General features: G+C 35.4%; 1 protein-coding gene across 4 annotated transcripts in view; it reads left to right on the forward strand.

Annotated features, from left to right (window-relative positions):
* The window catches only part of NLN (neurolysin), a 37,476-nt gene that overhangs the window by 911 nt on the left and 11,615 nt on the right, over positions 1-24,950 (forward strand). For all 4 annotated transcript variants that reach the window (XR_014616955.1, XM_084225925.1, XM_084225923.1 and 1 more), the window contains exons 2-9: positions 10,994-11,250; positions 13,520-13,668; positions 16,770-16,877; positions 19,109-19,211; positions 19,913-20,073; positions 21,328-21,463; positions 22,127-22,493; positions 23,860-24,061. Coding sequence is in view for 3 of the 4 variants with exons in the window: in XM_084225925.1 (XP_084082051.1) it covers positions 10,994-11,250; positions 13,520-13,668; positions 16,770-16,877; positions 19,109-19,211; positions 19,913-20,073; positions 21,328-21,463; positions 22,127-22,493; positions 23,860-24,061 (1,483 nt within the window). In the remaining variant the exon portion in view is untranslated. The remainder of the gene's footprint in view (positions 1-10,993; positions 11,251-13,519; positions 13,669-16,769; positions 16,878-19,108; positions 19,212-19,912; positions 20,074-21,327; positions 21,464-22,126; positions 22,494-23,859; positions 24,062-24,950) is intronic.

Below are 24,950 nucleotides of genomic sequence, written 5' to 3' on the forward strand. Positions count from 1 at the left end.
ACATTGTCTTAAGGAGAATGGAGCTGAATTTCAGCATGAAATGGAAAAGATGGTTGCCTCACATGGTCTTTTGAGAAATGGTAGTCATGTGCTTACTGCACAAAGTGTACAGTTTTTGTCCTATTTCACACCCTTTGTTCATTTCAAATTAGGATTGAGGGGTATTAGCAGATAGAAAATAAGAATCAGAATATTTTCTTTTCATAAGGCTCCTGCTGCTGTTGAAAATCAAGTGATTTATTTTCTGTTGCTAAATAAAGTTCACATGTATTTTCTTTTCCTAATCTACATTCCTTTTTTTTCTACAGTCATTTTCACTCTTCTCGTTGACTGTCTTTGTCTTACAGATTTTTCAATCAAAAAGAATGCAAGCAGGGTTTTTTATTTTCTTTATGTAAAAGGTTTATCTTTGGTTGCAGTTCACATTTGGGCAATGAAGATACCTCCTTCTTAAGTAAAAGTCAGTAAAATGGGGAATGGTTGCTGCACTTCATTAATTGTGATTTTTTTTTCTGAAGTCATCATTTCAGTGTGCCCAAATAATTGTTTCATGAAAGACAGTATTCTTGAGTGTGTCATAGTGACCTCTTAACTTTCAAAAGTTAAGGAGCTGGTCACAGAAATCTTGAATAGGTTCTGTCCCAGCTTCTATTTTTCCTGAGGGCATCTTAACATGAGATTAAAATGACCATTCTTAGCAGGTGTCAAGTATTATGCCTTACATCAAATAAAATGATGTCAGGGTTTGATTCTTTTCGTTAAAATAGGGAGCTTTGCAGAAGGAGGCTTTTTCCAATTAATTTTTTCCCATTCAGATTCAAAAGATTTAAAGATGTAGATTTAATGCAATGAAATACATGGGGGAAAAAAACTAGCTAGATAATTAAGCATAGAAGTCTGTTTACTTTATGAGGATATTCTTAAATATGAAAAAAAATAAAAGAAGACACACTGATTTAAACAATTTTAGTGTTCTAAAAAAAAATTCTTGGATTAATGAATTCTGGGGTGTTTCTTTGAAAATCTTCAAAATCAGGTTTTGAGTATGAAAATCCATGTACATGAGTGAGACAGGTACCAACATACTGTACTATATACAGGTATCAATATAATGAAAGGAAGTGGAAAGAAACTGTGAACACTGTCATTTCTCTTGCTGAGGAAGAAAACCAGCAAGAAACTGAGGATGGGAAAAGGCAGAAGAAGGAGTGACACTGGAGGACAAAGAGATGGGAAGAACTTCCATAGCAATTTTCCTATTTCATACTTACAATAATAATATATGCGTTTCTTTCATTGAAGTATCAGGTCCAACACCTCAGAAATTACAAAGGCCAAACAAGACATTTGGGACATTTTTGCCTTTCCCTATGATCTGTGGACTGCATAAACTCTCATGTGTATTGCAGCAGCAACTTTTCTTGTGGTCAAAAGCAACAGCTACCACCTTTCTAACCACAGCAGGCTCCTGGAGAGCAGCTTGTCAATTAGATGGAATTTCCAGAACAAAATTATTTCCTGGATTGGGTGAGACAAAGCTGTTGAGCTGGCAAGCATTTGTGGACTTCATTTGACCCATGGAGCACCAGTTAGACTATGCCAAACAATGTTGTTAATGTACTTTGAGGACATACCTGTCCCATCATTCTCGCTATAAAGCAAGAAATGCCTGGCTTGGAAAGATTTCTTTAGAATAGCTTAGGTTAGTTCAAAAGTCTAACCATTGTTCAGCAGGAGTCAGGATGAGGTAGTTTAGAAAATATGTAAGATAATATGTACATCAAGTATTATCTTTTCAGAACAGCCTAGAAATTAGGGACTTCTAGCAAAAAACTTGTTTTTTCATATGATCTTGTATAAAAATCTGTCCAGTGATACCTTTTTATACTGAAACTGTCTCCTAAAACTCTTGATGGTTATGTTGAAAGTTACAGGTTTAAAATTGATCCTTCTTCATTCTCTCCATCCTCTTTATGATCATTTAGATCTCTGGAGCATTTCCTGAGTTGTGCTTTATTCTGTGATTTATTTTTTTTCCACTCCAAACAATCCCTGTCTAATTAGTATTTGTACTTTGAGTGAAGTCCATTGCTCAATGCAGCTGATTGTTTCTATGTCATTATTTCTAAGTCATCCTGACTTGGTAGAAGAGAAAAAAGTTTTGGCAAGTGGGAGAACAGAAGACAAGAGAGTTTAACTGTTCAGATGATCAGAAATGCATGTAGAATGCACGTAGCCTGAATTTCTGTGCTTTGTTGTATTCCACCTCTACTAAATCCTGTAATTTCTTTCTTCGCAGCTGCTTCTGTGTTGTTGTTTCTGTTGAACTGTTTTGTCTCCAGAATGATTAGATGTCTCACAACTCCTCCTGTGTATCTGAAGTCAGAAGTGTGTGACATTTATTAAGACTAAAATTCACTTTGTTAGTGGTTTTAAACTTTTCTGTGTTGTGACATTCTTTTTCATCTCTTTGTGGCTGCCTTAAGTACACTGCATTGTCATGAGTAAATAATCATTAGTAAATTTTGTGACTTCATTAATCCCAGCTTTTTGTAGATAATGTATAAAGACATGAAAGAGTACAGAACCCTGCATGGAACCCTGCAGGATTCCACAAGTCACATAGTTCCATTCAGAAAAATAAGCAGCCATTTTTAACAGCTTAATTTTTATAACCATTTACCTGCAAGAGGATCTACCTTCTCATCCCAGTACAACATAGTTTCTTTAGGATCTTTTGGTCAACAATCTATGGAAATTAAATAGATTATATTAACTGAACTATAGATTTTTGAGTCTGAATTTTTCTCTGTAGAGGAGACCCTTTTTTGGTAAATGTTATCTGTGTTTAGATTAGAGAAGGTGAGGTGAGGATGGTGGTGTTTTTACTTGCTTCTGAGCAAAATATTACTGGCCACTTTTGTTTTTCATAGCATCTCTAATGGACACTTTTTATTTCTTCAGTGGAAAGTTAAATAAGCCAAGTTCTTTGCCATATTAATTGCAGTGGAGCAGTATTTCACATAACCTGTAACCAGCCTGTGAAGCACAGTGTTACTAAATCACTTTTCACTCAAAAGCCAGAGAAGAAAGCAGGCTTCATTTCCTTTCCTAATTTATGGTGTTGAGCAGGCTGTTTGGGATTTTGCAAGCATTGGAATGAACATGGCATGTTCATAATGCACTGTCTTCCCAAGGATATGGGAAGACTGATCTAAGGTGGTAAGCAGGTAGTGTAGAGTAGGTCATTATCTGCTGTGAAGACACAGAGTTTTCCAACTAACTAGTGATGGCAAAGGAACATTTCTCATTGCTTTGACTGTATGAGACAAGATTAGTGAGCAGTCAAAGCATATTTCCATGGAAGAGGCTGAACTGATTAGCACTGGCTATCAATCAGAGAAAGCTTTTACAGACTCCCAGTATTTTTCTCTGTCCTGCAGTACCAGCTCTTTTTCAGATAGAGTCAACAAGCTGTTTGTCATGTGCTAGCTGGTTGCATTCAGCTACTGAGCTATCCTGGGCGTGTGTTGTTTGCACTAAACAGCCTGCACTTGCTGTTTATGTCTGTCATGGTGGAAATATGATACATGCTTACACAGCAGCACCTGAGAGAGCTTTAGGATCTTAAAAGCAATTTTTTTTCCCACTTTGTTTCCACAATTCATCTGATAGTAGAACCAAGCTGTAAGATAACCTTGTGCCTTGTGCCTCAGTCTCAGTATAGCACAATTGCTGTGTGCAATGTTGGTAAGAATATTCTTTCCTGAGATCCTGCAAGCAAGTTACTTTGGTGGAGGTTTGCTGTGACACACAGTGGATACAGTTCACAGAATGCTGTGAAACCTAAATTAGTAGTACTAGTCATTTGTGGTTTGGGTTTTGGGGTATGTTGGGGTTTTTTTGTTTGGTTCATTGGTTGCTGGGTTTTGTTCTGTTTTTTTTTTCCTTAAAACCATGGGTACCATAATTTTAGAGATCAGACACTGCAGAAACCATACCTTAGCATTTCTGTGTGTTGCACTGCAGACTACTGTGTGGAAATCACCTCCTTTTATGAAGGCAAATCAGACCAGTTTCCAAATTCCTTTTGTTTAAAGACTGTTAAAGGAAAAGGGGAGAAGAAATAAGTTGTGTCATGCTTGAGTGAGTACACTGGTTTAGTTTCTACTTAAGGTCTGGGCTATTTGTTAGCTGTCATGGAGCACCTTTTCAGTTAGTTTTCTGATGTTAATTCTATTGGAAAACCAGTAAACATTTGTTGTCAGATAGTAAGGTCATGGGCACTGGGGGTAATGAATGCATCAATAAAGGTTTTTAAATGTTTGTATGACTTGTAGGTTTTTTTGACTTGCTTATTTAGACTGGAAGAGCTAAAAGTGTAGTTAATGTTGACTGTACAGTGAACTCTGTTGCAGAGAATTTCTTTTTTCTGAAAGGTGTGACAAAATTAAGGTTTAGTATCAAATCTGCTAGGTTTTCTATTTCTTCAAATGCAGCTTTACAAATCAGTTTCTAATGGCAGTTATGAACTTTAAATTGCTATCATTTTGCTACAGTAAGATATGTCTATGCCAAACAGTTACGACGCAGAGCCAAATATTTTTCCAAGGAAAATGGCCCAGGAATTCGAGGCATGCATTCAGTGTTCCATATACTCTTAAGAGCCAAACAGATGAGAGGACTGAGAAGTGAAATGGAAAAAATACCTCATATGTGTTTGTCTGGCAGGAAAAAGTTATGTTTTGAAGGGTTATAGTTACATTCCTTTGGCTTTGTCTCCCTGTGATTAACTTTGAGCCATATAACTCTCCTGGTTCTGTCTTGGATTGGATTTTTTTGAATTCCGTTCTTGTTTTACCTTGTACTACCCAGTTCTCTTGTTTTGGTTGATTTTTTTATTGCTTTACTGTTAAATACACAGTCAGTTCTTGTCTAAAGTTGTGCATCAAAACTGAAAGTAATATGAAAATATATTTTAAATTTAAGCAAAAACTAAGGATCTCTAAATAATATTAATATTTTAGCCTGTTAAATATTTTATCAAGCCCATCCTCTGAAACAGACCAATGGTAATGTACATTTTATTAGATGCTGCTGAATTGAGATTTAGTTTTGAAATCCTTTTCAACTTAATTTTTTTTAAACTCATTTCATGTGAGGTTTGACTGTTAAAAATTTTACTTAAACCTTGCCTGTCTGCTGTCATTTGTATATATTTGGTAGCACTTGACTCTGACTTCCAGAGAAATACTGATGTGTATGGCACGTTACTCAAGTACTAAATAGCTTGTCCTGAGGCAAACTGTCAGTTTTTATATTGCCTTTGTAGGTGTGTCTAGTTTTTTGTTTTGTTTTTTGTTTTGGTGAGGCCACTAGGTGGAGTCAGAACCTTGAGCCCCTGTGGGTATTGATTTGCAGGTATCTAGTGGGTACAGTCTTCAGACACACAGTGCTACTTTCCAGCATGCAGCACTGCTTCTCCTGCAGCCTGGAAGACCAGGAAGTGTTGTTTAGCTAAGATATGCTGTTTCAAAAAATAGAAAGACCAAAATGTTTCTCTTGAATTTGAACTCCAGCATTTTTCATACTGTATGTTACTGATTGAAATAGTTGTTCATGGTATTAGTTGTGATTTGCACATCTGCTCTTACTTATATCTGTAAGAATGTGCTCTGAAGGTCCTGCAAGAAACACTTAATTCTTTTTATTTCTATTAGAGTACTTAAGAACTTGATGACTAAATTACCTGAATTTGCTCGCTCACTCTTTCTCTCACGCTCTCTCTCTCTCTCTCTCACACGCACACACACACACACACACATACAGAGCCCTCTGTCTTTCTCTCTTTTTAAAATCTTGGCTCTCATTTCATTTTCTGAAGCTGTTACTTCTTCACTTTCTGAAGCTGTTATTCTCTTTTGTCAGGAGAGAATATAGTTTTCCATCCTGCGTGAATCCAATATACCCTGATTTTTGTGGCCACATGGAACTGTCAAATGTATTTGCAAGAACAATAAGTGTACAAGTACATATAAGTACAAATGTATATGCAAGTACTAGTCTGTATATATTTTTCCCAGAAATATATTAGTTCATTTACTTCACTCTGTAAAATTATACTTGCCATTGTAACTAATATAGTTTAGGTGAGGATTAATTTGAAAACTGAAAGTGCCATTAAAGAGTCTTTGATGAAATTAAAACTGTCAATTTTTAATCAGACTTAAAGGAGACAGCAGGCTTAAATTTTGACTGTATTATATAGTGATTCTCAGTAGTAGGAGCATCTTGGCTTTTGTCTGTATTTTCTAACGCTGGTGCTATGCCTCCCTGCTGCTTCTTCACAGATTGTGGCTTTCTTGTTTTATTTTAATAGTGTTAATGGAAAATGCCAACAAAAGGCTGCTTGACACACATTTCAGTCACAGAAAATGTTTTTAAGCAAAACCAGACTTACATAAATGTTTAATATGTTTAAGATATTGTACAAGTTAAAAATCAAGTCTGTAAATTCAATTGCATTGTTTGTCTTTGCAGCAGTTACATTGGCCACTGTATTGCTGTAATGGAGTATTATAAAGGTTCTCCTTTCTAAAATCAAATCAAATTTCTATTTTCCAGAAGCAGCAAGTAATCAAATTGTAGGGTTTTTGGTGAAAGAAATCACCTGGCATTCTGCAGTTGGTGTAGTCTGCAACTTATAAGCTTTGCTTTATTCTTTAAAATCCTTTTTTAGAAGTGGCTACTAAGTTTTTAAGTGTTATTCAACTTACTCTCTTTTGGTAGAAAATACCATTCTTTTGGGATTGGAAGATTAGCTAGTTTCACAAATTATGTTTCCGCCATGATTTGTGAAAACAGCTGTGGCTGTAATAATCTCTATTACAACTGAAAGTCCATATGAAGCCTTGTGTGCCTTTCCTCCTGATGTCCTCCTAAATGGATGAAGCACTGCACAAATGCATAAAATATTTGAATCAGACCTGTAGATGAGTCCATTGGCATTCTTAGATGCCGTAGGACTCACCCCAGAGAAAGGCCGGTGCAAGTTGCCAGTAGAGGCCGGTTAGATATTTACTATAAAAATGCAATATAAATAAAGTTGTGTTAATATTGAAGGACCACACAGAAATGCAGACACTGGAAGGGCATTTGGGGTGATCAAATCTAGTCCCATGCTACCTTAGGTAACCAAGTAACCTAATGCATTTTATAAGCCAGTGAAGCACCATGTTATAAAAAGAGATGTTTTTACTTGCTGGGACTTACTGGACATCTCCTTCAGAGTCTCACTGCCCTGATGCTTACATATGTCTTGCAATTCTAGCTTTCATGTATTCCTGAACAATTTATTCTAATTTGTTCTTATGCCTGTATTGCCTCTTAGCATCAATAGCTCTTTTAACTTTAGGACATCTAAATGGTACGCTTAATGACAGCAGTCCTCTTGAGACTCTCTTTGCAAGACTAAATTCATGATTTCATGTGTGTTTCTGGCAGTAGTGAAAGTTTAGGTTGCTACTGACACTTTTTACTTTACTGACACTTTGTTTAGGCCAGCACAGCTGTTTTGAAGTCACTCATCAAAAGGGTGATGGGACTGATTACCTGGTAAAAAGCTGTTACCCCTGGATGTTTTTGGTCCACTTTATTTTTCACCTATATGCTGTCCTGAATATTTTCTAAGGATGACTCTAGCAGCAGTTGTGCTGATGCCATTGATGGAGTGAAGTACAGGGGCAGAAATGAGCAACAGAGGAACACTGACAGAAATGTCTTAAGGCAATGCTGTTGCTGGACGTGAGCCTTATACTCAACCCAGGCTTGTTCATATGCCTCTAGTGTTCTGCACTACACCAGAGAAAACTGAGTGTCATAGGTGATACAGTTTGAATCAAACAGTTCAGGCATTAGCAACGGCCTGTGCAAGGCAACATCCTTCCATCTAATTTAAACTGAATCAACTTCTGATTGCTCAGTGCAAGCAGTAGTTGGCAGTTCTGTAATGCTGGTGCTGTTTACCAAGAGCAACTCTAAAATAATATTTGTACCTGCCTGATTCAGTGTTTGAAGAAAACTCTTCACTGTTTTATCTGGTTCTTAGAATTATTAGTAGAACTTATATATATCTGGGAAGTTAAAGAACCTCAGTGATACAATTTAATATTTTCTCTCTAATAGCATGTCAAATGTAACTGCAGAGTATTTTTGGGCTTCATATTATTTTAGTTATACCCTTCTTTCTTGTTTCTTTACAGTCTATTTACAATTTTTGGTCTTGGCATTGTTTCTTTGTTTTCTTTTTGAGCAAAGTTATTAAAATATTGCAGTCTGATACATGGAGTTTTAGGAATTTATTTATTTATAGTTTTATGTAGATAAATAATTCAAAACATTAAGCCATGAAAGAAATGGCCAAGATTTCACCAATATATTTACATGCACAGTTTTTTATTAAGCTGATGTCAGATTGTTTTTTAGTACAGTCTGAGTGACTGGTAGCAAGGTAGCAACATGTCTGTGAATGATTATTTGCAGAATTACGTGTAGCAACTGTTTTTACATGGAATGTTGTATTACAGTTTTTGAAGGCCCACCATCTCATTTCGTGAATTAGAAAAACTTTCTGATTTGTACTTCTTTTTTTGATCTACATAAATGACTGCATCTTCCTCTCAAGGACAAACAAAGTATCAGCATTTCGAAACTGGGCAGTTCTGTGTTTTCCTGTTTCTAACAGGTAGTCAACAACTTGCTGGTATTTATGCCAATAATTTATACAGCTCTCAAATTTATAGGTATATGTCTTAGTTAAGCTAGCCAATATACGAAGAAAATCAGGTGGCATCTTTTTTTAGTATTTAAAAATAGTGTTCTGGGGTAATCTGAGACCCTACATTCCAGTTCATGAACTCAGTCTAACTTTAATTATTAATAAGTCTTGTTGCACGGGCTGAAATTGATGTAATATGTTGGTGCTGTGACTGTTTTAGTGTTTGTCTTGGATGATATGCAGTTGGTCAGAGGCAGGGCTGTATTGTCTAAATTTCTAGGTGAATATACTGAATGACTGAAAGCAATAGGTTCTCTTTTAAAATAATATCTGCTTAGTATCCTTCACTTTAGCATACTTTTTGTTGCTCAGGCTGTTGTTTTCTTTCGTCTCCACTTTATTTTGACTTCAGTGTGAAACATTGTGTTTTTAATGTTCTTGGGTGTGGGTGGTGTGGGGTAGAGTTCAGAGACAGAAGCATATTTCTGAGGAGCTTCCCTTTACCTCCCAAGAGGTTTTACCAGACCTGTGCTAGCAATGTGTGAAAAACTAGATACAGAGCAGTCCACTGAGAATCTCTTTGTGACTTAGTGAAGTACTGTTCTTTAATAGATTTGTAGATTCAGGGTAGATTTCAGTAGATTTTGGGGATGGGAAACTAATGCATTCTGAGAATGTTGTTACTTAAGCTTTTGCTTTCATGACAGCAGCTTTATTTATGCTAAACTTTTATCTGAAATTCAAAGTTTCAGTAGTCCAGTGGAGAAGTTACTAAAGCCCTAGCACCAGAAGTCAGTTGGTGTCAAAGAAAAAGAACAGAAGTGGTTCTTTATTCACACTTCATTTTCAAAGGGAAATGGTCAGTATTCTGGACACAGATGTTCCTGTATGCCACTAAAGGGAAAAGTAAACTACTTACCTATATTAGAATGGAAAGATCTGAAGAATCTGTGGTAATAAGGAAAATAAAGTTTCAACAGAAAACATAGGTAGAAATGTTGTCTTTTGTTTTTGTTGTGCATCAAATAATTTTGGTTAGGTTATTTCTGGAGAAATTCTGTTATAGAATTGGAAGACTTTTGACAAAAAGTTTTGCCTTCCTTCAAACAGAAGACATGCATGCAGCCCTTCTCAGTGTGTTGGCATTTCACTCTTCTGCATTGTTTTACCTTTGTTATAACATTGGCTGTCTTTTATGCATGCTCCCTGCATTGTATGCCAAAACCTCTCTGGGCACTTTTGCATGTACCAGACAGATTTTACAATAAAATCAGTACAGGTACAATGGCTAGTGTTAAGAGAAAAGGTTACTTAATGTAAAACAGTGTGAAGAAAACATCCCTTTATTAGCAAGATCTCAGTGTATTTCTTTAGTTATTGTCAGAAATTTTAAGTTATCATTATTACCATAACAACATGTGATTTTTTAAAAAAACTATGTACCTGAAATAGGAAGACAGATAGTAAGTCTCTGACAGCCATGGATCCTCCTGATAGAATGATAGTAAAAGATGCAGCAAATTTGACTACTTGAATGCAAGCTTAATTTTAAAGAAGCTGAAATACAGTTGATTAGAACTATAGTTGATAGAGTATTAATAAATAAATCATAGTAAAAGAATATACCTCTTCTGGTAAAAGAGCTAAACTGCCTATTTAAAATCCAGCAGGAAGGAATAAATTTGCAGATGGGTACCAGCTAGGTACTCATCTGCGAATTGGGAGGAAACCTACCTACTAGGTTTCCTCCCATGATGATTGTGTCGCAGAAATCCTGTATAAATATAAAATTATTTGCTATTATGAATACAATCAAGTGATGTTTTTTATGTCTTATTTTGTGCAACTTTGCAGTTATTGTTCTTTGTCATCTACAAATCACTATGTGGGTTTTATTCCTTACTTCAAAAATGTTAGTACTGTCTAATTCTGTAGAGTTCCAGTAACTGCAGTGCTGTTTTCCTTAGAAGGTTGAGTCATAATTTAATCTGTATGGTTTTGTCAATACCAAATTTTTCATCCCTTAGTCATACTCTAAATTAAAAAAGTAGAAGGCAGATTTATTTAAAGATTAGACTTAATTGATAAAGATAACAGCTCTAAAAAGGATTTTGTTCCTCCTTCTAAAAATATTCTGATGCTGGTTTTTTAATATTTACTGTAAACTGTCTCTTGAACTGGAATCTTGCTATGCAAAGATCATTTTTATACTTTCAGGTCTATTGGGCCACGGCTTGTATTGAGAATGACATTAGGAGCAGAAATTACTAGCCAGGTCAAGGCTTCTTCATACATAGCAGCAGGACGAAACCTTTTGAGATGGGACCTGTCACCAGAGGAAATTAGAGCAAGAACAGAAGAACTTATCAGGAAGACAAAACATGTGTATGACAGCATCGGGATGCTTGAAATTGAAGAAGTAACACACGAAAATACCATACGGGCTTTGGCAGATATAGAAGTGGAATATGCAGGTTAGCATGTGTTTTCTGTATTTCTTTGCATAAGGCATTCCATCTGCACATAAGGAAGCATTGAAAAAAAATAGTTGTTGCTTCCAATTTTGATCCCTGCTGTTCTTGTGTGGACTGTATAGAGGCCTCTCAAGAGTCCATAATCTTTCAGGACCTCCCAGAGACCTGCATTAGTCACCTGTTTTGGTTTTGCATGTGAAGCTCCCTCCACACAGTTATATTTCCAGCCCTGTGCAGCTGCCAGGGGACACTGCAGCAGTGTAGGCTGCAGCGTCTGTGGTATGCATAGTGCATTACACGTGGTAAGCAGTGCTTTTTTCAGACACTGCGGAATCTGACACAAGCAAGTTGAATGGAGTAATGAAAACAGAGATAAACTGCTGAGGGAGAAAATGTGATTATGAGGAAATATTGAATGTCCTATTGAAAGAAGATTTCTTTACTTGCTCACATTTAAATTGTGGCCTGTGAGGTCTCAAAGAATCCAGGGAGATACTGTCATACAGTCACATCTAGATTGTTCTGAATGAATTATCAAGCCATACCAATATGTGGATGGGTTTTGGTGGTCAAACACAGGTCATTCTGTGAATCTATTAATAATTGTCAGAGGACATAAGTAAAATAAAAACTGCATATTTGGTGTCCTTGTTGAGAAAAACCTTTCAGATGGTGGCTACATTATTTATAAAACGGTGAGTGTAATAGATGTCAAATTCTTTTAAATACTCTAAAAAAATCTACAGTAGCTGCACAGGTGCTAGAAACGGCCACCTTGGCTGAGCAAAATCTTTGACTAGCAAAAAAGCACAGTTGGCATCTCAAATGATTATACTGTAATATTAGTCTGGATTTCACATTACTTTAAGTTGCGCATCCAGTGAATTGGCTGGAATTTATTCTGGCATACTCAGAAAGACAGTAATCTTAAAAAAAAAGTCTGCTGCCAGCTTCAGTTTTAGTTATACTAATATACTGATTTGGTATAATTATTGTAAATCTTTTCACCACAAAGATTTACAGAAGAAAAATCTGTGTTTGACTCAGAAAACATTGGTCATCAGCTTTTCAGCACAGCCACCAAGACTTGGTGGAAAATGTATGTTTTTCACTACATACTATTGCCATAGTAGGTCACATTTAGGCTTTTAATGCTAATCTTCAAAGCTGTATGTGAAATTATCATGACCTGGTGTGAAACAGCCCATGGTATATGAGAGGGATGTATTACCACTGCAAGACTTCCATAAGAAACTTGGAATTTAAAGCCTGTGTGTCCCTTTCACATAAAGACCTACCCCAGTAACTGCAGCTCATTATCCAAAAAGACAGAGATGACAATAGACTTTAAATTACACTTGGAAGCTGCCAAAGCTCAGTTTATAATTTTGAAACATCTTTGCATCAGGGCAGGAGGTGAAGGGGCAGGTTTCCTATGAACTTCAAGAAGAATCACATGCCCATGGTTGCATTTCTGAATCTGTCTCAGAGCTTGATAAAATGACTGCATATCACATAAATTTACAAAGCTTTAAATCAGCCTAATATGTTGTTACTCTAAAATCTACTTTTGGAAAGGTAGATGGTAGAGACATTGTAATTTGATTTTTAATTAAGCAAATTAATTTATTTTTTAGGAGTTCTATTCAATGTCATTGTAAGATGTAATTCCTTTAATAGTAAGGATTTACTTAATCTCAAAAGTATATCCTAAAAAAGTAGTATTACTCAGCTTCCAATCTCTAGAAGTTCAGAATGCACAGATAGGATCTTCCCTGTTTGCCATGTTGTTTCTTCTTAAACACAGAAGAGTGCAGTACATGGGGATTTGACACTGTGCTCATAACAATGTAAAAATAACTTCAGGACAGATGGGCATATTTGAAAGATTCAGAGCTTCTGACTTTAAATGCTAACATGGAAGCATCTGTTCCAGCTATGAAACGTCAGTCGTCACTTACATGGCTTTTGGAAGATGAAGCATTTCTAATGTATTTATATACCATTCAGCTGATTTTGTAGAAGATGATGAGATAATTAGGCTTGGGTTTTAGAATCTTCTGTAAAATATTTACGTGTTGAAATGGTGTGTGGTTTTGTCCTTACACCTATTCAATTTTATATTACCTGTAATCACTTCATTTGCTATATGTGTCATGTTGCTTTGAATACTTTTCTCTTATGTCTTTTATAAATGACAGAAGAGGGAAAGCTCCTTATCCTTAAATCATCTCTATCCTTCTGTGTTCATTGCCTCTTATTTAAACAGTGGAAAGAAGCATGTTGGATTTTCCCCAGCACGTCTCCCCTGACAAAGAGATACGCTTAGCAAGTACAGAAGCTGACAAAAAACTGTCAAATTTTGATGTGGAGATGAGCATGAGAGAAGATGTGTTTCAGAAGATTGTTTATTTACAGGTAAATAACAGTATGTCTGCATAAGTTGTGACATGTATCTAAATTTATCTAAAATTATTTGGCAAACATAATGCTTTTCAGAATAACTTTGTGTCTGCACCACTCAAATCTTTCCAGTGGGACACTGCTGTACAACAGAAAGCAATGTATCATGCTGTTCCTACTCTTTGCCTCTCTTGTCTAGGTCCGTGTATCCTTCTCTTTCCATTGCAATAGCTTTGACTTTTGTCCAGTCTTCCAAAGAACTAAAACAAGGAATGAGTTCTAAACTAAAAGAGGGAAACCTATTAGGAAAAAACTTTTTTGTTTTCTACTGGCTGAGCTTGTTCAAGAGGGAGGGAAGAAAAGAGGGAATACAGCACTTACATTATCTTATACTGCTTTTGAATTTGTGTCCAAAATTCTGCTTTATTGAAAAAGTTGAGAATTTTAAATATAAAAGTTGTTTTAAGTTGTGTAGGTTAATGAGAACATATAAATGGGATTGACCTCTGAAATTACCTCTTTTGATCAGCTAGTTATAGACAACTACATTTTACCCTCTTCTTCAACTGTTTTTTTAGCCTCAAAATAAAACTATGCTAAAAGATGCATTTAGTGTTGAACCAGTTTCTATCCTTTTTGCATTTCTCTTTAGCTTCTCTTTTAATTGAACACCTATAGGTTTCTCATATTCTTCGTTTGTACTGTTTATTTTGTAGCTCAAAGAAAGAATATTTGGTTATAGTATTTGGTTATATATATATTTGGGTAAGAATATTTGATTTTGTTCCAATATGTGGCGTTTAGTAATAATTTTCTTAAAAGTGCAATATACGGATAATGCAAGGACACTATCTAATGTGATAACAAAAAAATAGATGTTTTTCTGTGTTTTATATGTGATTTTTCCTCTCAACCCCACTGATTTTAGTCTTCTTATAATGTTCATAAGATACTGGAGCCCTGTTTCTTGGAGTCCCCATTTGTGAGTTTTGCAGGCTTGAGTGGGAATTAGACTAATACTTGCAGAACCGTACTAAATTGCCATCCAGTACCATTGTTTTCTTTTGCTGTGTTTTCCAGGGAAATTTTCAAGTGCTCTCTCCTCTAGCCTTGGTATTCTTGTTACATATTTGTGGAAGTATATAATAACCCCATTCTGAGTATGTTCTGTTGTGTGATGGCAGACAGTGCCTTGTGTTGATTTTTTCTTCTTCCCCTTGCTCTGTTGCTAGTAATTAAATGGCTTGATTTGTATACTGTGATTTTCCCCACCCTCCACTATAGAATGCACAGATACACAGATATGTTAGGTTAGTCCTCAATGTATCTAGTTTTCATTTTCCGGACTATCTGACAGTAGGTAGTGAAAGCTGATTGCCGTTATTCACTACTATTACTCTTAATTTTTTTTTCTCATTTGGTGTTTTCTTATTTCATTTTCCCTTACAGCAGTCTTTGACCTTTATAACAATTAGAAATTTTTTTCAAGTTTTTTAGAAGTTTTTCTAAACTATAGCATGCAAGCATGTTTTAGCATTAGTTTGCCAGTGATGCAATTTCTGACTATATATCCACTTCTAATAACTGTTAAACTAGTAAGAGTTTTGCTCTCAAACAAACATGAAATTTCCAGTAGTGCCAGACTGGTCAAATATTTGTATTTCCAAATCATAAAGTTCTTGTTAATTTTTGCTAAATTTCTAACACCTCCTCTTGTTAGAACCTCTCAGTTAAAAAGTCAAGTACCAGAACACATGAATAAAGAACTTCCACAAACAGAATTCAGATTTCAGCTGAAATTATTTCACCAATTCAAAAAAGCAGTAAACAGTTGGATTAAATCAGGCTTTTCATGGCCTCACTGGTGATTTAATAATTCAAGTAGATTAACTTATTTTCATGATCCTTCAGGGGGCCAGATTATATTGGGGTGAGGAGAATGAGGGCCCTCACACTTCCATGTTGTTTAAAACACAGCATACTAAGAGATGAGCAAATCTGCTTGACGTCAGTGACATGCAGAATGTTTTAGCTCCCCTTAACTAAAGTTGTCTAAGTTAACAATATTCCTTCTAAATTATGCTTAATTTAGGAGCTGTTGGTGGAGGAAAATGATTGAGTTCTTTATTTAATTCAAGAAAATATTAAAATAATACAGTCACTCTCTTTTCCCCACACATTAGGGGGCAAAATTTCTGCATAAAATTGTGTTGTTAAACAGGCTCCATATTTTATTCTTTGAAAAACTTGTATTTTGAAGTTTGAAACTTGGAATAAAGGTGAATTTGGTAGTGAAACTATAATTTTAAATTTTGTAACTCCTAACATGTGCACATGCTGACTAGTAGAGGCATGCTTAAGAATGTTGCCAGTCTGCTCCACCCACATGCCCTCGGGAGAGCCTAATGTAAGGAGCTGCTTCAGGTTTTCTTCCTGGAATTCTAAGTAGGTTTGTTTCTTACTCTGTCATGGAATAAATTAGCAAGGTTCTCCAAAACAACTATGAAATGGTATATAAAATCATCAACCATGACAATTCTAAAAGTTCTGAGAGTTCCAAAATTTTGTGTGTGTAATACATTCAAGATGATGGTCCTTGTGGATCCCTTCCAACTCAGAATTTTCTGTGATACTGTTTTATTTTTGTCGCTGATAGCTTGGTTTTGGAGAAGACAAATATGCTCAAATTTTATGCCATCTGGTATTCCGAAGTGACACTTTTAATCTTTTGGGGTTTTTCTTCAATCCCTCAAACTTTTAGGGTACAATGTTATAGCACTGATTTTCTTCAACTATGTAAAAGAAAGCTATCTCTACAGAAGAAGCTTAAGTGCACTGTACTGTAAACTGAAAAGGCTTAAGGGCTTGCCATTATGACAGCATGTAAATTTGCTGAGGCATTTGGTAAAATATTATTTTTAAAACTCTCTATATGACTATAAGAATATTTTTGTGCAAGGTTACTGTTTTGGGGAAGTTCTTCACATTAAAATCCAGGATGCTCCCTTTTTTAATATGACAGTGTTCTCAAGAAGAACTCTGTTGAAACCCTTCTAATGCTTGATATGATTCTTAAAATGTATTATAAATTCAATTATTCTGTACTGTCATTTCAGCAAACCTGTGATCTTGAAAATGTAAAGCCTGAAACAAAGCGATATCTAGAGAAATCTGTTCAAGTGGGGAGAAGAAACGGACTCCATCTTCCTAAAGAAGTGCAGAAAGTAAATATGGACTATTTTTTTATAAAGCAAACGTTACCAACTGTTGAAGGGATAAATTTATGGTTAGATAGGTGTACTAAGCATATATTTGAACTTCATGCTTTTGTATCTGCTGAATTACTGCTCTAATCTTAACTCTTCTTACTTCCAGATTCATCCTTTAAACTTCAATCACTTGAAGGTTTTTAAACTAATCTGATAGATATCCATGATACACAGTAGATAGAGGTGGTCTGCATCACTTTGTAGCCTTGAGACTAAAAGAAGCCTAGCTGAAAAAGTTGTATTATATACTATGATTGTAGAGAGTGCCTAAATTAGCTTCCTAGGGAAGAGACCTGTCAAAAATTTTACTAGTGACTCTGCACTTCTATTCAAAAGTATGTATAACTTTGCAAACACACAGCTACACTAGTTTCAGATTATTTTAAAATGTGTAAAATGTGTCTTAAGATTTTAGACCTGAAAAAGTTGTAAAATGTGTCTAAGATTTTAGACCTGAAAAAAAATCAAAGTAGTTTAGAGGGAAAAACAACCTGCTCTGTGAATTTTTTGTCATTAAGGGAGAGCTGACTTAGAAAGCAATTGTCAGACAATCAGGAAGTAAAATTTTCACTATCTGAGATGCTGTGGCATCCCACTCTTAATGGGAAGGGAGCACCCAAGATTCATACAGATGCTTGTGGTTAAAAGGAACAACAAAATCAGAGGGTCTGCAAAAGCTTAAAAACTTTCATTAGTAAATTGTATGGAAATTGGTACAGAAATTGGTACGTTAGTCCCTGACCTAGCATAAGCACATGGGAGTGTGTTTTGGATAAAAGGGATAGAGTGAAGAGAAAAAGACAGTGAGATAAATTAATTGAAGAGGGGAGGAGAGAAAGAAGAAAGGGAGCGAGATTCATTCCTCCAGCATCAATCCAGCTGCCTAGGTGTCCAAAGTCCTAGGGCTATCGCCTGGGCCTGGATGGGGGTACTGTTTTATAGACAAGCTTTCCTTGCCCTGGAGTAAAGTTTTGCACTTTCTATGTAAATTAGTTGTCATTCACAGTCTGTTCTTTACACTGTTCTGGAAATGGGTCAGAGGGCTTTGGGTCTTTGGTGGTCTTGTTCCCCTCATACGGTCTGTGCTTGCTTCTCCACCTCATTTTTCTGTTTGTGCTGTACTGAGCTGTGCTTATCTCCAGGAGGTAGATCAAAGACCTTTGTCCCAGAGAAGTGCTGTCCTACCTCTGTGTGGCCCCTTGTCCAGTCACATCTTGTTCTTTCTCACAGCATGTTATTGCCAACAGTCCTTGGCTTTTGTTACCTAAAGTCCTTGTTTGGTGCCACAGCCAGCCTGATACTGGTGTTTGAGACAAACACACTAGCTCTTATCTTGTGGGATTCTACAGATGCCAACATAGTTATCTTCAAATTCTGAGTGGTATTTCTGACTATATTATGACCTTTATTTCTGACTGTTGAATAAACTTAACCCTCTGTGGAAAATAATCAATCTTTATCCACATCCTTCTGCTAGTGAGAGCAGTTTGATGTGTATTTTCATAAAGTGATGCCTCTAAACGTATTTTGAAATTCCTTTGGGAACAATAGTTGAATTACATTTAGTTTTTTATTTGGTGGGTGTTCTCTTACTGGTAATTACTATGTTATTTGAATTTGACAATAACATGTAGAAACTTGATATGAGATATATTAGAAAATGTTTCAGAAATATGACTATCAGGGTTTTACAATATATTTTAGAATGTTTTTGTCTTGTGAGAACAGCCTCTTCTTTCTGTCATACTATACCTGGACAATTCCAAAACAGTGTTTTTTGAGTAGGTCGCATGCTTTTTAACTCCCTTTGTTCTCATTGGTCTCAGTGGATATTTTTACACGTAAAATTTTAATTTAGCAAATAAAAGGAAATATTTTAATTTTAGCTCATGAAACTGTTTAATGAATCTCTTCTATCTCTTTAGTCCTCTCTAAGGTGAGTTTAAAATGTTGGAGGGCTAGCCCTTGGTCACAATATTGCTCAGGACTGAAAGAAACACAAAAGGAAGACTGACAGGGTATGAAGCATGATGATACCTGCAATGTGTTATTTGCTCAATCCTGGTATTTATTGTTGGGTAGTAGAAAGCCTATCTGAAAAAAATGAAATGTTATTCATGTGGAAGATAAAAATTTCCAGCTTTGATTTTTGTTTATCCACTAAGTTCAGTTTATACCAAATACAGGAAATAAAGACAATGAAAAAAAAATTGAATGAGCTGTGTATCGACTTCAACAAAAACCTGAATGAGGAAAACACATTTCTTGTATTTTCTAAGGAAGAACTTGGTGAGTAGGGTCCTTGCTGTTTCTGTTTTTTCAACCTTCCAGTTTTATTAGATTAACTGATCTTTGTCCCATGCACAATGGTTAGATCAAGTGATATTCTGACTGTTTCTCAGTCTTTTCTGTTTCCTTTTTAGTCCTTCTCCAGAATCAGTTCAGAGTTATCTTTTGCAGGTGTTCATGATGTCTTCATACATTTGTGCTTCCTGAGGTTTTTGTCTTACATCAAGTTAGAATGTTGGTCCTACTTCCTTTAGCATAACTTTACTCTGTTCCTTTTCTCAATTATCATCAAGCAATCTCCTGTGTAATTATTGGAAAATCTTTTTTAGTCCTGTAATAAACTTTAACTAATTCAGTAATTTAAACCAAGCTAGAGATTTCATGTGTCAGGGAATTTGGGGATTTATTATCTGAAGACATCACATAAAATGTGCTCTAAAAACAGAGATTTTTTTTTTATGGTATTCAGTTTTTATCTGATGGCCTTACATGTATTTCTCTTTTGCTCTCAGGTGTTTCCAAATTTTGCTTTGCTTGGTGGAATTTGAAAAAGTTTTAGCAAATTGTAAAAAATGAGGTATATTTCTGTGGAGGTTTCTGATCTCAAAGTGGATTGCAGCAAAACAAATGCAACAGTCTCACAAAAACAGAGGGGAGTAGATAATTTTGGTAAACGTTGTTTATTAAATTGTGTTCTATAGATGGCCTTCCTGATGACTTTATTAACAGTTTAGAGAAGACTGAGAAAGACAAATATAAAGTTACATTAAAGTATCCCCACTATTTCCCTGTTATGAAGAAGTGCTGCATTTCAGAAACCAGGAGAAAAATGGAATCTGCATTTAACTCAAGATGCAAAGAGGTATGTTGTGTACTGGCTGTTCTACAGTGCAGTGATAGAGTTGAAAAATTGAGCTGGACATTCAAATGTTAGGTTTGAGCTTTGCACATTGTAGAGCATTTGGGAATCAAAACTTACCGGCGTGATCTTTAACAGTGCCTTGCTCTAATTTATTCTGATATCCTTCTGAGACCTTAGAAGTTGACAATCTGCCTCTGTGTGCATATTTGTACATATCTTAATGTTCAAGTGGTTCTGTTAAAAGAAGTGGAATTTTGATCTTCTGTGAAATTTCCCTACAGTGTTCTGCAGATGCTTATGGACACTTTCCTCGCAGAAAAGGATGTCTGATTGTGGCTTCTGTAATCCTTTTAAGATTTTTCAGAATAGAGGGGGATTATTTAAGGACTGGCTTTAATTATAAATACAGATGATTGAATGTGAAATCAACAGATTGCATGTGTGCACAACTAGACAGGTACAAAATAAAAAAAGCATTGTAAGATAGAGCATATGTCATTCAGGCAATTGTACCAACCATGCATTAGAGAACAATAGCAGAGTTGAGATTTTGCGCTTGAAATGCTTGGAAATGTGATGAGTACAAGATAAAATGGCATCAGGAACTGAACGCTTTGCAAGTCAACACGCATAAAGAGATTTCTTGATAAAACTGTGTGACAGTCTTTGAATATAGAGTTAATTTTTTTTTCCCCACAAATTGCACTTTTCCAGAACTAGAGGTATAAACAGTTATGTTTTCAGGTTCTTGAGGGTTCTTTAAAACATTTAAGTCAAGTTCTAGGGTTTCTGTTTCAGATCTTTCTCTGACTGCAATTGTTAGAGTGGCAAAAAAAGCAAATTTGCAAACCAGCTTTGAATGTTGGCACAATAATGAGCAATCTCTCTTCATCACTAACAAGCAATTAAGCCTGCTACCAGCAATTTCCTTATTGTCTTTCACATGTAAATGGTTGATAAAGGAAATAAACTCTTCACAACCTGAAAGAAAATTGTGTATATTTTGATTGAATAAAAAAGATAAGTTGTAATAATAAGGACTGTAATGAATCAGGTCAACTAGAAAATGAGCTACCTGCAAACATTGAGACATAATCCAACTTGCTAAACTTAGGTTATGTTATATTTTAATCTGAAAGTGTTTCATTTGAAATATTTTCTATTTCTTAGGATTACAGATATTATTGAGATAATTGTTTTCTTAACATGTGTTTTCTGGTTTCATTTTACAAATTTGTCTACTTTCTTTTTTAGGAGAACACAAAAATTCTGCAGCAGTTGCTCCCACTAAGGGCAAAAGTAGCAGAGCTTCTTGGCTATAACACACATGCCAACTTTGTCCTGGAGGTAAACACTGCCAAGAGCACAGATAATGTAGCAGCCTTCTTAGGTTCGTTCACATTTATAAGCAATATTTGTATATTTAATGTAGTAACATGTCCTCTTAGCCAAGCTGAATTTAAATACATAACTGGGTCACAGCACCCATGACATTTAGCCAAGAAAGGAACTCTGCTGCCTCTGTTCTGGCATTTATATTTTTTAGGTTATAACTATACAAATGAAGTTGTTTCAAATCAGGAAGCACAAGGCAAATTGTGAGAATATTAATATCCTATAGGCAAGAATTTCTGGATTTTTAATAGGATTTTAGCTAGAACTATTTAGTATATAGCTAGAATTTTGCATTGCACTTTCTTCCAGTAACTAACAATAGTTCTAGTCTTTGCCTGTTGCTGAAGAAGTGTATGAGGAATACTGAGATTACATGATGTAAAATCAAAGGATTCAAGCATAAATATCTAGTGTTACTTTTAGTTTGTGATGTTTTGGAAGAAGTCTAAATTCACCTGAACCCTTCACACCACTCTTTGGCCTACATGAAATCTACTGTATCATTTATAGAATTTAGGTCAAGAAAGCAGAAGTTGCTTGTTGTTGGTGAATGAATGGGAAACACCCACTTCTGGAGTATATGCTTGAAGTGTTGAGTGCATTTTATAGGACTAGATAAGGAACATGGAAGTTGACCCTAAGCCAATCTTTCTTTCAGATGATTTGAGTAAAAAGCTAAAGCCTTTGGTTGAGGAAGAAAGACAATTCATTCTAGAACTGAAGAAAAAGGAATGTAAAGAAAGAAACTTTGATTATGATGGAAGAATCAATGCATGGGATCTTCATTATTATATGAGCAAAACTGAAGAGCTGAAGTACTCCATAGATCAGGAAAAACTGAAGGAATACTTCCCAATTGAGGCTGTTACAGAAGGCTTACTGAGTATTTACCAGAAGCTGCTGGGACTTGAATTTGAGCAAATAGAAAGTGCTCATGTTTGGCACGACAGTGTTACTCTTTATACAGTAAAGGATAAATCAACAGGAGAAATGCTAGGGCAGTTCTATTTGGATCTTTACCCCAGGTAATGACTTAGTGTTTTGCTTACATGTTTAAAATGGAATTTGTCTTAATGCTTGTTTAATTAAAATTAAATGCGTTTGGAAGTAAATATTTGTTCCACTGACAAGATTAATACTGTGTTCATTAAGTTGTCCTCTGGACTGTATTCAGATTTTTTTACACTTTTTTTTAAAGTACTTCCATATTTCTTCCTTATATTAGTTTTTATGAACCATTGCTGCTTCATTCATACTTTTGGTAGTTCTGCTCTCTAGTCAGTTGTCCATAATTTTTTGAATCTATGAACTTTTCTCCTTCCTAGCTTACTACTGGGTTTTAGTTTTCATTTCTGTTGAAGTGTTACTGCAGTTTGTTGCTCAGATCAATTGTATTTCTGTCTGCTAAGAGTTCCTAGTTTCTCCTAGTTCTTCTTTACACTTCATGTGTATTTTCTACCCTCTTGTCAAGACTGCTGAATCAAATAGATCAATATCAAGAATAGATTGGTGTTGAGCACACATTCAGATTTACTTCCATGTTGATCTCTGTAGCTCTCCAGCTGTCTTTTTAGCTATTTACGGTATCATCTGTGTTTTGTCAAAGGTTAGGAGACTAGACTGCTTTGACAGGATTTATTCTGGGCTAGTCCTTTTTGGCTACTTGTAACTAGGTTGGGTTTTTTTTTCCTTGTGTAGGGTTTTTTAGATTAGTATTTATCATGTGATAAATTTGCTGACATTCATTTTAATGTAAATTGATTTAAGGTTTTCTGATCTAAGAAAATTAGGTTACTCAATATATATAGTAGTACATAAATTTTTCTTTTTAGAGTAACATACCTATCTCCTTCACCTATTTACCTGCTTCCACCTTTATGTATATCATGAAAATTGCTGAGGGAATGTGTCAATAAGACTCCTGTGACTTAATCTGAGTAGTTAACTGGATAGTTTAGGGAAAATTTTCAAAATAGTTTTTCTTTAAACTTACATCACAGTCAAAATGCTGTTTACTGTATTCTTTTATCTCCTGTAATTAAAAAAAATTGCATCAGTGAACAGAACCTAGTTCCTCCTGTTGCAGTAGCAGTTTAAAACACAATTGGCATCTCAGGTATATATACTTTCAGCTTTTCAGAGAAAACCAGAGTCTTTTAAATGCTGCTGGAAATCTTGAAATGTTGTGATTTCAGTATGAGAGTAGAAGGGGCTTTTTTCCCCTTGTGTTCTTAACCTATTGAGTCTTAGAAGTCATGAAAATATGTACATTTTTTGTGTAAAACTTTATGCAGAGACACTGACGGATTGTCCCTGTTCTTGAACAGGCTTCACCATTCTGGTGAGCAGGCTTGTGTTTGAAGATAGTATCTGATGTATTTTCTTACACAGAGAGGGAAAGTATGGGCATGCAGCCTGCTTTGGTCTACAACCCGGCTGTCTTCTCTCTGATGGCAGCAGATTGATGTCTGTAGCTGCTCTGGTAACCAACTTCACAAAGCCAGCATCGGATCGACCATCATTGCTGCGACATGATGAAGTAAAGACTTACTTCCATGAATTTGGTCACGTAATGCATCAGATATGTGCACAGGTTAGTGATGTTTCTACTCCAGTGTAAGACTTATTTCTTTCTTGTCTGTCTCAAAGCAAGGTATGGTTCTGTTTTGGTGGTTTCTCGTTCTAGTAGAGCACGTATGCAGAGTTCTGGGGTTTTTTTTGAAGTGTCAGGTTGGTTTTAGTTTTAATATTTATTTAAGACTGAAGCAATAAATACGCCTTTTTATGAAAACCAGTTTTGTGGGAACATGGACTTTTGCATTTGCATCATACAGGAATCTATTCACTCATCACAGGTACAGGTAATGTGAAGAAGATGCTCAGTCATGGCTTTGTTCAGACAGCTTTTTATTACTTCTAGTTTTGTAGATATATGGCATTAGAAACAAAACAAGGCTGCATACCTAGGAATAAAAATAATTTCTGAAGCTAGTTGATCTGCAGCATTTTGGCATTCGGTACTGTTGAGTCCTATCACTCTTGACATCACAAGCATAAAACAGGTCTTGCCTAAGCTATTTTATTTTTCCTGACAGGTTAGGTTTATTGCAGTGACCAGAAAAAACTGAAGGTAGTTTCAGATTTTCCATCAAGGGACCAATAAAGTTGTAAAATTTCTGTTTTCATTTTTACTTACATGTAAAATTGATACTGCTGGATGATAAATTTGTTATTCCCCTAATGAAAATTTTATATTGCAGAAAGAGATGAGTGTCAGTATTCACACACCAAAAAATTCACAGTTAATTACAAATTCAGATTTTCTGCAGCACTTCATTCATTTTCTGTATAAACAAATACAAAATAATAAAGTCAAGAAAAAATTACCTACATTAGATTTTAATTCTTGACCATGATCATAGAGACTGGGACTGCAGAATAAAGAAACAATGTCATCAAAGAAATCCATATATTAAATCCAG

Source organism: Fringilla coelebs (genome assembly GCF_963513975.1).
Source record: "Fringilla coelebs genome assembly, chromosome: Z".
Classification (NCBI taxonomy): Eukaryota; Metazoa; Chordata; class Aves; order Passeriformes; family Fringillidae; genus Fringilla; species Fringilla coelebs.